Genomic DNA, 13,186 nt, shown 5'->3' on the forward strand with positions numbered 1-13,186 from the left:
CAGATTCTAAATCCCCTTAAGCCCATGCCTGATCCCCCACCTCCAAGGAAGCAGCCTCCAGGGAGAGCTATCCCCCCCTCCTTCCCCCAGAGGATGCTGAATGTTATGTTTGTCCAATCTCTTACTAACCTCCAGATCCAAGCCCACTGCAAGCTGGGTCTTTCATGTTTATTTAGAATTACTATTTCTCGAAGACACTAAAAGTTATCCTTGACACACCGAAGTCCAAATGTATGCTTCCATTATTTTCCCCTACAGCTGTGGCCCCTGTCACCTTGAGATGATTTTAGTCTCAATCTCTTTGGACCATAAGAGGATCCTGAGAGTCTGTAGATAGGTGGGTCAGAAAGTCATTGCTATGGAAAACCAACAACATTGTATGGCTTTGCTATTGTTCTGAAGAATATAATGAAAATACTACCCAGGTCCATATTCTAATACATCCAAGACTAAAGACTGCTGACTCTTTCATTACAAACTGTTAGCCCATCTCTGTGCTTTATAGACTATCCTTACTTCTACGGTGATGATTGCCCTTGTGTCTGATAGAGCAACAAGATTCTTGACCTTCTTATCTGTCAATGCTCCTGTCCTTACAGTCTCAAAAGCCAAGAGGCATAAGCATTTTTACTCTTTCTTTTTGATATTTGCAACTATCCTGAACTCAAGAATGCCTGATAATATTTTTAGGGGCCTCCTGTAATCTCAGAAAGAGATATAAATTACTTTATCCAAGAAAATAAGTACTAGCCTATCAGTTTTTTATAAGAAACCAGCAACAAGCTAATAATTAGCTACATAGTTTCTACCTGTCCACACTCCCTATCCTTTTTTTGTCTTATGAATTTGTATTTTATTTTCTAGCAAAGGAAAATGCACAAATAAGCAATTCATGGGTCTGGAAAGCATGCATGTATTTTATCAAAATATATGGATAATTCAAATTTCATTACAACTTTACAGGATACATTGATGAAAGTGGCTACTGATCAAGAGTTGAAGATGAATTCTGAAAACACCTTTCTCTTCTATTTTTTCCAAAATTTATCTTTCTGTGGAGGAACAGTTACTTAAGTATATTTCTCACATATTCATGTTTATCTGCTTTGGAAAACTGAAGCATGGGATGGATAAGAATAAGTTAGAATATCTCACACTTTTTGTTCACTGGGACCAATGGAAACAGGAAAAGAACTGAAGCTTGATGCACTAATCATAGGTTGAGTCTATATAATAATATCCAACAGTAAGATCTAAAGGTTTTAAGGTGTTTAAATAAGAATAGGTGACTTTTCAGAAAATCAAAAGATATTTCTTGAGGTCTACTGTGGGTGCCATTTAACACGCTTAGGCTTCTGAAGGACAGAGCGTTTGCCATTGGAAGAGTGACAAGTACAGCAGACAAGCACAGATTGCTCAGGTTTATAATATTAACATGGAGAAGCAGGAAATTGAGAGAGAACAGAAGAGCAAAGGAAGCTAACAACACTCTAACTTACTTGTAATAACAGATTTCATAGCCTGTCCGTACCCAGGCAGGTCTGCCAAGAAGAGCCTCCTTCACAGAATACAGAGTTGGCTGCATCCCTACACAAAATAAAGGCAGGATTAATCCATTAGGTCAGGGGGTGGGGAATAGAAAAGGAGAACTGTGGTAGGTTGAATAATGGCCCTCAAAGATGCCCAGGTCTTAATCCATGGAAGCTGTATATTAACCTTATATGACAAAAGGGACTTTGTAGATATGATTAAATTAAGTACCTTGAGATGGGGAGATTATCCTGGTGGGCCCTAAATTCAATCACACATGTCTTTCCAAGAGGGAGGTAGAGAGAGGTTTGAGTACAGAGGAAAAGCAATGTGGCTGAAGTAGAGAGATTTGAAGATGTTATGCAGCTGACTTTGAAGATGGAGGAAAGGGCCATGAGCCAAAGAATGTGAGGAACATACCTCTAAAAGCTGGAAAAGGAAAGGAAACAAATAATCCCCTAGAATGTCCAGAGGAAGCATGGCCTTTCCAACACCTTGACTTAAGACCAGTGAAACTGATTTGGGACTTGTGGACTCCAGAACTGTAAGAGAGTATATTTGTCTTCTTTGAAGCCACAAAATGTGTGACAATTTGTTACAGCCGCTGCATCAAGTGAATACAAGAGTCAAGGCTCACCTTTTCTCTTTCTATACCAGCAAGAGTCTATTTAATCAGTACAAAATAGAGGTAATGTCCTATGCTCGGACCTGGAGCTACGGGGAATATTTTTTCCTTACTCAGAGCCACTAATACATTAGTATGTGAGCCAGCAATAACACGCAGGATTTCCCATTTCTAGAAACATTCAAAATAAATATGGGCTACTAGTCAGTCATTGTCCCTTGAACGCCCCCTCTAAAATTGCCACAGGTATTCAGGAGAATTTAAACTTTCTCCAGAGTTTTCTGAGAGTGTAAATCGGTGTTGTCCAATGGAATTGTGCCGTTTGCCTGTCTGTGACAAATATCAACAGATCAGTACATTTGCTCCTATGGGATTTAGGAGGTGGAGAGAAGGAATAAATGAGAGGGCTCACTGGCCTCAAAAAGTTGAAGGTGGGTCAAGGGAGGCAGGAAGTGGTGGAAAGTTATGTGAGGTATTAACATTTCATAGCAGAGGGAGAGTTTCAAGCTTCCCCTCCCATAGCAGCAATTTACCATAGGTTGGCGGCCATCTTGAGATACCTGGCAACCAAAACGTGTCAGTCCAACTTCAAACCCTTTGCAACCCAAGCAGGGCTTCTGATAATAATTCAAGCACTCAAAAGTGACATCATTTTTGGTGTTATTGAGAAAGTCTCTATTTCCCAAGAGCTCATACCGTAATTGAACTGGCTGTTGGCCTTCTCACAGTTGATAATGTTGAAGCGATAAGGGACCGCCTCCCTCATACCGCTCACCTTGAAGTAGAACCACTGCTGGTGCTGTGTGCTATTCACATCAGCATTGATCAGTAAGTCGTACTCCAACCTGCAAAGTCAGAAGCAAGATCAGAGGGTTAAAAGCCTTTAAGAGAACTTCCAACACTGAGAAATCTACACATCTCAGGTTCTGGATGATAGATGTAAGATCCAGGATCTTGGTTGGCTGGTAAGTTATAGTTATCATCCTTATCTCACAATATTGGACAGAGGCTTTGGAAATTTAAGGAGGGGGGAGCAGTGTCCTGGTATTAGAAGAGTCAGTTATACAATTATAGCCTATCTTTTTATTAAATGGTAATGAAGTTTCTGTCCAGCTGGAAAAATGCAAGTGTGCTCTATCCCGGAGAAAATGTGGTCACATCTGGTTGCATATGCCATTACTATTTGATGTTAGACATGACTTTTGAGCATCAGTCTCCTCAAATGAAAAATAGAAATAGTGTCTAGGGACTTCCCTGGTGGCACAGTGGTTAAGAATCTGCCTGCCAATGCAGGGGACATGGGTTCGAGCCCTGGTCGGGGAAGATCCCACATGCCACAGGACAACTAAGACCATGCGCCACAGCTACTGAGCCTGTGCTCTAGAGCCTGCGAGCCACAACTACTGAGCCTGCATGCCACAACTACTCAAGCCCGTGCGCCTAGAGCCCATGCTCCACAACAAAGAGAAGCCACTGCAATGAGAAGCCCGCACACTGAAATGAAGTGTAGCCCCCACTGGCCGCAACTAGAGAACGCCCGCACGCAGCAACAAAGACCCAACACAGCCGTAAATAAATAAATAAGTAAATTTAAAAAAAAGAAGTAGTGCCTAAACTTGCAGTACTGTTTGTAAAGATTAAGTAGTATAATATATGTAAATCCCCAGCAAGGCAACAAACATGAATTAGACTGGCAATGAAAGATCTGTCTGTTTGTTTTCTCCCTTTTTAACTGATTTAGTTTACATGAAGTAAAGTACACAGATATTAAATGTACAGCTCAATGAGTTTAAGCAAATTCATCTGGATACACCTGTGTGACAACTCCCTGGATCAATATGTAGAACAGTTCCAGCACCCCAGAAAGTCCTTATGTGTCCCCACCCAATCACTATGTCTCCAAAAAATTACTTTTTCAAGCTTGAGCAACAGAATTAGCAATAAAGCTTTGACTTAAACATTATCATCAGGATATTTCATTTTCAGAAATATTCTTATCCCATCCCCTTGGCACGCTCTTTGAGTTGCTCTTCTAGAAAGGGCAATGGTTTTGCCCTGATTCATTCATACTCACCTACTCTGGCCCTCTGATTAAATGGCAGTGTATAGTGAGATTTGTGGAAGAGGAGAGCTTTGTTGAAGCCGTAGAAGAGCAGATGGTGCCCCACCCCTCCCATCGTCGCTATAAGCAACACACTCTAACCACTGAACTCACCATACAATGAATGAAGCTATAGTTGGCACTATAGAGACACTCATGAGAACAATTCCAGGAAGTCTATGACCCTCAAATTGTCTGCTATGCCCACAATGCTCTCTCCAAAAAGTGATCATAAAAAATCCTTGCCTGTAAGTAGGTTTGTTTTCTGTCATTTGACCCTGTCACCCAGACCACAACTGATGAGTTTAGGATTCTACACTCTGGCCAAAGGCAGATATAAAGAGAAAGACCTGAGTAAGGCCAGGAGCTTAGGCACATCCTGGACTGCTCATTTTCTCACTAGGAGATTCCTAATCAGGTCTTCCCTCCTGGATCCTTGGAACATGATAAATGAGGAGAATAAATAATAAAAGCAGGAGCTGTAGGATGAAGAGGCTGAGATAGCAAACAAGAAAGAGAAGGAGGGGCTTCTCTGGTGGCGCAGTGGTTGAGAGTCCGCCTGCCGATGCAGGGGACATGGGTTTGTGCCCCGCTCTGGGAAGATCCCACGTGCCACGGGAGGGGCCGCAACAGCGAGAGGCCCGCGTACCGCAAAAAAAAAAGAAAAGAAAGAAAGAGAAGGAGGCTGAGGAGGAATCTTAACATGCCTGCCTTCCCCTTCTCCATCCCAAACAGCTCCACTTGTATTTGTTATACATTGGGCTTCCTTGAAATATTTCATGTATCAGAAAAAATTACTTACCACTCATCATGTCCCAAAAAGGGAAAACTTCGAAAATGTCTCCTTGGAGGGGGATACAAAACAGGGCTGAGCCATACTGAGTATGGCCCCTGCAGCTTTCCTTACTTACTCACGCACTTGGATGGCTTTGCGAAGATTTCCAGACTCAAACTTGGAGAAGAACCGTAAGCAGTCAGAAGTGGTATCTTGCAAAGGCCTATAATGAAACAGAGAACCTCTGAACATAGGACTTATTGCTATTCTTGGGCACAGTTTATTTAACATTTCTTAGAGATAAGCTTTCTCTTACAGATCTTTAACCCGAATTTTCACTGTGTTGATTTTAGGAGAAGGAACGGATTACTAACTTAAAACATTCCTATGCTCATGCCATTAAAAGGATATTCTATACTCCCACCCCCCTCATTCCACTGATGTTCAAGACCACCTACCAAGGCTCATCTAGACTGAAGACAACTTTATTTATAATATCGCTTGGCTGGATGAGCCTCCGGACATCCTCAAATATTTTGATCCTGGAAAAGAAAATCGGAAACATTTTAAGGGTTGGCCCTCACTCCTTACCCCATTCATCCTATGGTCATGTGGGAAGGGCCTTAGGACTCATCAGAGAATTATGAAAGAAAAATGTAATAATGCTCCAACCTGGAGCTGAATGAGTACAAAAAGCACCACCCCTCCTTCCTTTTCTTCTTTATCAAAAAATAAAACTACACTGAGCGGTAGGAATGTAGGAAGCAGTGATGCCAGATTTTAGTTTTAGGAGGATTCTCTACTCAAAGCAGAGTTTTGTCAAGAGCATTTGGGCTGAGGGGCTTTGAAGCCTCTGGTTGTGTGAATAAGAGGGCCCTCTGCACTAAGACAGTTTTGAAGGAGACACTAGGATTGCTGATGGTCTGGGAGGCTCCAATAAGCCTTTGAATTCTTGTGTCATTTATAGTCCTTGGTTCTGTTTGCTCCAGAAGACTATGGTCAATCTTCTCTCTGAGAAACACCAATATCTGGGAGATTTAAGTAAGAGGGAGGAAGGATACCTAGGGAATATTTCAGATTCCCTCCTTGAATTTCTGATCCAGGTCTCTGGGGTGGCGAGGGGTAGGAGAAGGGGGAGGGAAGGTCAATATGAGGCCTAGACTCAGGGGAAAGATGTCCTGTCCAGTGGGGAGCTATTGCTGGGCCAGCCCCTGTGGTGTGTCTCTCAGGAACTTGAGCATGGAGATAAGGTCAGAGGGGTGAGGTCAGAGATGTCAGCCAGGAGACCAAGTGGGAGCAGTTCTTGGGATCCACCATGAATTTGCTGATGAACTTGCTAATAAGAAAGCTTACTGCTATGCATACTTTGCTCCATAGACTTAGTGTATGCATACTTAGTATATTTTCTGGGAAAATAGTTTTCTCCTTGAGTTTAGTAATTTTCTTTTTAATCTCGCTATGCCTATCCAAAGGCAAAGCTCCGTTTCATGCATCCTGGGAATAATCCATCACACAACGTTTCTTCCCTGCAGGATGCATTTCTTTTCCTTATAATCCTCAGTGATGCAGCAAAACTATTCCCCGAGCCAAGTCAGGTTCTATAAGGTTGGGACTGTGGGATGGAGGTTCACCACCTCCTGTCATTAACAAGAGATCAGATTCCAATTTGCAGTAAATGAGAAAAGTGATCCCAAATAATCCATACTTGTTTTTGCCTGAGAACCTTCCCTTAAGGAATGATCCCAGTATTTGGAGAAACTGGACAATCTTTCCATTTTGTAGGATTTGCAATGGATATGGGGTAAGGGGTTGCAGTAGAATCATCTAAGAAATTCTTTTTGTGGAAACACATGTCTACCACCACCCTACCCTTGGCTCTGAAATGTCCTAGTAGGGAGGCATGCTTGTAAATTTGGCGAAAATTTCCTTAAGGCTTTTTTTTTTTTTTTGTGGTACACGGGCCTCTCACTGTTGTGACCTCTCCCATTGTGGAGCACAGGCTCTGGACATGCAGGCCCAGTGGCCAGGGCTCACAGGCCCAGCCGCTCCACGGCATGTGGGATCTTCCCGGACTGGGGCACGAACCCGTGTCCCCTGCATCGGCAGGCGGACTCTCAACCACTGCGTCACCAGGGAAGCCCTCCTTAAGGCTTTTAACATGCTCCTGACTAATGCTCACTTTCCTGAAGATAACAGAATTATCTGTACAAACCATTCCACCTACAAAAATACTAAAGAAGAAAAAATATATATAGCTCCCAAGGTAGTAGCACCATCACCTTTGGACTCCACATTTACGTTCCAACATGGACTGGGCAGAGGGAGGTGGACAATGCCCCCAGAAATCAGGAAATGCCGTCATTGTGAAGTCAGACACAGATCTGGTTCTTCTAGCTTTGGCCATATAAAGATAGGGGTCATGGAAGGCGACATGCGTCGGATGTGTCTGCAGGAGCTTATCTATTAATTCAGCAGTTTCTCTAGGTCTAGTGGAATTGGAAAAGGAGGCACTTATCCTCGGGCAGGAAATCGCATCTATGTCCCAAGCATCCTCTTTGAAGGACGCCTGAATGTCTGAGATTTCACTTCCAGAAGAACCTATCCCAAGACCATTGGATTGTGCATTTCGGTATGGGTTCATTCCAGGTCCTTTTTTGGAGGTTAGATGTATGTTGGACCTCCCCATCTTCACTCTGCTCAGAAGGGAGGTCTGGACAGGGACTTCTCTTTCTTGTCCCCAGGAGATTTGGTCCTTATTCAAGCAAAGCCCTTTTGGGGAGGCAGCAGTCAGAATGTGGTGGTGACTGGCATACTGAGTCTTGTCAAAGTTCAAACCATCTCCAGGTTTGGACTCCAGTTCCTTCAGGTTAAAAGTGGAAAAGAATACGTCAGTGTTTCTTTCCAAGTACAGAATACAATCTGAACCCTGTCCTCACTCTTTGGGCACAGAGCTAAGCATAAATCCTGAGCACTGGAAAACTTTTTCCAAGGTCAGTCAAGGAAAGACTAAGCTTCAAGAGTCAAAGAAATGGCAGAATCCTAGAAACGCACTCTTGGAAGGGGCATTTGGTGGGTCTAGTATGAGTCTATGCAGTACATGAACACCTCCTACAACACCCCCAATCATTTACACTCTGGTTGAAAGACTCATTTACAGAAACTTCCCTGTATCCCAAGGTGGTTCCTTTTATTTGAGGATCATTCTGATTGTTTAAGAAAAATTCTTTTTTATTCTGAATTAAAATTTCCTTCCCTGAAACTTTTACCCACCAATGCCCTTCTGCTTTCTAGAGTGAAATACAATATGTCAGCTCCCTTCTATAAGTGACTTAGCATGTACCCTTAGATATGGCCAAATTCATGGTTTATTAAGAATCATAAGAAAATAATGGAGGTCCAAAAGCAGGTCTAAATTTTGGTGGGAGCAGCAGCAGAAGAAGCAGCAGCAACCAACTACTGGATTAACATGACCAGGTATAAGGTGCTTGATTTGTTTCTGCTAACAAAGAAACCCTAGAGTCAGGCTGGTCACCTTCAGAAAGCCATCTCATACAACCATCCCACTCTCACAAGAGAAAGATTAAATCACCATGAATTTTCACTTGCTTTCCCAGGACGTGAGAGTAAGGCACCTTGCCCACCAGACAACAGGCAGCAATGTGAACCTTCATCCTACTTCCTTCCGAGGTGATGGGTGTCAGATTGTACTGATAGGACCCTTGCATGCATCCTATCTCTGCCACCTTGTCACATTTTTGTTTAGCCTTTTACTTCCTTCTCAGAAAGATCCCAGAAGCAGATGGCTAAAGATGAGCAATGCTTTCCATCTGGAGACCAGTTTGGATTCCCAGGGTCTGCAAAGAACCCATTAGCATCACCGAGGAGTAGAACCATGGCATACATTCTACCTCAAAACTGCAGGAGAGCTCAAGACACATCGCCTCATATTGCATCAGTTCCTCTTCAGGTCGATCAAGACCAGGTTTGGAGCTCAGCTTGTTCACATCTGTTTCCAAGTCATCATCCTACAATGGCACATTCAAAAAATATGTTACAATCAGGAGAGCCATCCTGAGAAATATCGAGACAAGCTACAGATGTGACTTTTCAGAATCCTGGGACACGGTTTCCTGGCCTCCAAGTTATAGTGCTAGCCTAGTCAAGGATAATTTAATAGGTAAGGCTGTATTTTTTAAATACTAAGAAAGATTATAATTTTTCTCAGTGTTCATGTTAGTATTTATCAGCCTTCATCATAAATAATATATGTAAAATGAGATGAACTATGTTAACGATGAAGCACAATACCAAAGAATTGTTTTTATCTCATCACCACTGTCTTTGACATAACTGTAATTGTCGTACCTATTCATCTATCTACCTATTTAGGTCACTCTTTTCACAAACGTTTAATGAGCACCTACTATGAGTGGGCACTCGCCTAGGTACTAAAGACTCATTGATAATTGAACAGACCAAGGTCCATGATTCCATAGAACTTGCCTTCTAGTGAGAAAAGGAAGACAGTAAGAAAGCAAACAAATGAGCAAGGTAACTTCAAACAGTGATAAATGTCATGGGAAGAATGAGAGGTGGTGAAGTGACTGTGAGTGAGGCTGGGGTACAAAGAAGTTAAGGAGGTCACTTTTTTTTTTTGCAGTACGCAGGCCTCTCACTGTCGTGGCCTCTCCTGTTGCGGAGCACAGGCTCTGGACGCGCAGGCTCAGCGGCCATGGTTCACGGGCCCAGCCGCTCCGCGGCATGTGGGATGTTCCCAGACCGGGGCACCTGCACCGGCAGGTGGACTCTCAACCACTGCGCCACCAGGGAAGCCTGGAGGACACACTCTAACAATAGTGGCCAACAAGGCAAAGACTTGGGGGAAGAAATTACTAACAGAAAAAGAAAAAAATAAAGCAACTTAAATTTGCTTACAGAAAGAAGGTGGCTGAATGTATACACACATATACAAGAATTTATATATATAACTGAATCACTGTTGTATAGCAGAAATTAACACATTATAAATCAATTATACTTCAATAAAATAAATTTTTAAAAATTTTTTAAAAATAGAAAGTGGCTGAAGCATAAAGAATAAGAGGAAGACTGTAGGAGTCAAGATTCCAGAAGCAGGTTTGATGCTGAGACTTCCAGGCTCTGGGGAGGAGGTCGTAACCTCCTACTATACCTTTATACCTTTGTACATTTAAAAGTTTACCGAGTCACCACCAGCCTTTTCTTCATTGGGCTAAATAATACCAGACCTTTTATTTATTCTTCTAGATCATCATTTCATAATAGTTTAACAGTGATGGTGACTCTCCTCCAAACACCTCTGTATTTTTCAAAGGTTATAGAATGTTACAGAGAAAGGACATAGTTCAATCTCTTCATCTTTCTGTGCTTCTCCTAGATCAAGTTTCCCTAATAAAATAGGGGGGGAATCCATCCTATATTTTAGGAATCTATTTTGTTAGTTAAGGAAAAACCTGATAGTCCTGAAAGCCTGGCTTATTCTTCCTGAAATCAAATAAATGTGGAAAATAAATGTTATATTCCTGGGCTTCCCTGGTGGCGCAGTGGTTAAGAATCCGCCTGCCAGTGCAGGAGACATGGGTTCGAGCCCTGGTCTGGGAATATCCCACATGCTGCGGAGCAACTAAGTCTGTGCGCCACAACTACTGAGCCTGTGCTCTAGAGCCTGTGAGCCACAACTACTGAAGCCCGCGCACCTAGAACCTGTGCTCCTCAACAAGAGAAGCCACCGCAATGCACAATGCCCATGCACCGCAACGAAGAATAGCCCCCGCTCACCGCAACTAGGGAAAGCCCGCACACAGCAACGAAGACCCAACGCAGCCAAAAAATAAATAAATAAGAGGGTTACCATAAATTTTTTTAAAAATCATTTTAAAAAATGTTATATTCCTGATTCAGAGGATAAAGTGCAATATTCCATCCATCTTCTGCAATTTTCCTCCAAGCTTTAAATTAAAAGAAATATAGATCCCATGAGGTTGATATAATGATATTTTCAGATACAGCACATACCAGGCCCAAACTCCTTAGTCTAATATTAGAGATCCCAACATTTATCCTTTCCAGCTTCATCTGTCAGATCTTCCTTCCTTTCACCATCTCTGCTACAGCCTCAGCCATGCCCCAGGTGGCACCAATAGAAATGCAACCAGCAGGCATTGAGAAGCATCTCGCCACCAGCAAGTAAGGTTGGTACGTCTGGACTGAGGAGCATCAGGTAACCCATGAGCTTCAGCCTATCTAGGTGACCTACTCAGCCTTAGAGCAGGTGTTAGCAAACTATGGCCCACTGCTTGTTTTTGTAAATAAAGTTTTATCAGATCACAGTCATGCCCATTCATTTATATACTGCCTGTGATGGCTTTCTCAGTATAACAGCAAAGTGGAGTACTTGTAACAGAGACCATCTCTGGTCCTCAAAGCTTGAATCTTGGCCTCTGAATCTCCAGGCACTCAAGCAGGTTGTCAACTACTTCTGTATTTTATAAATACCCTTTATATTTATTTAGGAGTGGTCCAGCTTCTCTGTCCTCACGGCAACCCAGAGAAGCTTCATCATTTAGGATTTTGGTACCCATCTAACCCAGATAACTCCCTCCCTCCTCAGGTTCGACCCTTCCAACATTGACTTTCCCCAGCCTTAGATTTGAATTCAACACCCTTTTGAAGGTGCCAATTCAAACTCTGGCAGAGACAATCCCCAAGTTTACTAGATTGAATTCTTTGCAGATAAAAACTATGTCTTATTTGCTTTTGTATCATATTAACATGCCTAAGAACTTAGCATGCTGCCTCACATATGGATCATATCCAAGAAAATACCTGAAGGAAATAAAAAGTTTAAGAGGAGGAAAGGAGGGAAGAAAGGAAGGAAGAGCTTGAATACACCCTTTCTGTCCTCCTCTTCTTCAGAGTCTGTCCAAATCTAATGTTTGTGTTCATTAAGAAAAAAAAACAAACATGGCCAACTTCTAGTCTATATTCGTTATAAGTTTCTCTTTCCTTATGATGACATTCACAGTTTTCAATCAAAGAACAGCACCCAACTATACACTCTCAAGACTCTTTACAGATATAAGTTCCTTTTAATCATTCTCTCTAAGAGGCTTCTCCCAATTGTTAACTAAGATTTTCAAAGGAAAAGGCCACAAGTTAAAGGCCTGCATCCGTTCTCTGACCAGAAATAAATACTCTTGGCTTCTTGCCCACATAACTTGCAGCAAATGCTGCTGGGTTCTCCAGGGGAAAACCAGTTTTCTAGGGCCCCAGTTCCCTGACTCCTGCTATACCCCAGAATCAAGCCCTTACTCTGACGTTCCTGTTTCTCTATAATTCATGCTCGCACACTTACTTCTCAACTTCTCCTCAGCTCGAAGGCTCTTGATGAATTATTTCCAGGCCCTCACTTATCTGTCTTATGCTCCCTTCCCAGCTGATTGATTTATTTGTTTAGATTCCACTCCACCCCAACCCACCATCACCTGCAGAGTGGGGGTTAGGAGACGGTCTGAAAGCTCTCCCCCAACCCCATGCTGTGTGAAGTCGAGCACCAGCCTGCAGCTTGTCCCTCCACATCAGACACAGGAGGTGACCGATGCTGCACGTCAAACATTCAGTTCTCAAAGAGCCAGCAAGAGGGGTGGGAAAGTGGCATTGATGAATGACTGTAGCAGCACAGTATTACGCAAATAATTCAGCAAGTTCCCCATAGGCCTGCATCGGCAAGTCACAGCAAAGAGCCAATTTGCTACTGATGACTTCAGAAATGATTCTATTTATCAACAAAACCCTGGGCACACCAGAATAGCAACAGCAGCCTGAACCTAGAGACTTGGCTAAGAGGTAGTCCCTCTATGTCTGCTACTACCATTAGCAAGGTGAGTGATTATTATGACAGACAACGCAAAAACTCTCTTTCTCTCTACGCAGATGTGTAGATGGAATGGTATGTAAAAAGAAAGGAAGAGAGGGAGGGGGAGAGGAGGATGGATGGATGGATAGTAGATAAATAAACAAGTAGACGGATAGATAGATAGATAGACAGATTTTTTAATCCAGATTTCATCTCCAGGAATGTCATAAAAGGTAGCATTTACTTCTCAGTCTTACTTTG

General features: G+C 42.6%; 1 protein-coding gene across 1 annotated transcript in view; it reads right to left on the bottom strand.

The window, feature by feature from the left end:
- Positions 1-1,495: 1,495 nt before the first annotated feature.
- The window catches only part of LOC111169336 (AGBL carboxypeptidase 1), a 199,354-nt gene continuing 187,663 nt past the window's right edge, over positions 1,496-13,186 (bottom strand). The window contains exons 9-14 of the mRNA XM_089906228.1: positions 8,940-9,056; positions 7,311-7,891; positions 5,490-5,573; positions 5,168-5,254; positions 2,852-3,000; positions 1,496-1,587 (exon numbers count right to left, since the gene is read on the bottom strand). Of these exons, the coding sequence (XP_089762354.1) occupies positions 1,496-1,587; positions 2,852-3,000; positions 5,168-5,254; positions 5,490-5,573; positions 7,311-7,891; positions 8,940-9,056 (1,110 nt within the window). The remainder of the gene's footprint in view (positions 1,588-2,851; positions 3,001-5,167; positions 5,255-5,489; positions 5,574-7,310; positions 7,892-8,939; positions 9,057-13,186) is intronic.

The sequence above is a fragment of the Delphinapterus leucas genome, chromosome 2, assembly GCF_059928025.1.
Source record: "Delphinapterus leucas isolate spDelLeu-1000000601 "Yukka" chromosome 2, BTC_Dleu_Yukka2, whole genome shotgun sequence".
Classification (NCBI taxonomy): Eukaryota; Metazoa; Chordata; class Mammalia; order Artiodactyla; family Monodontidae; genus Delphinapterus; species Delphinapterus leucas.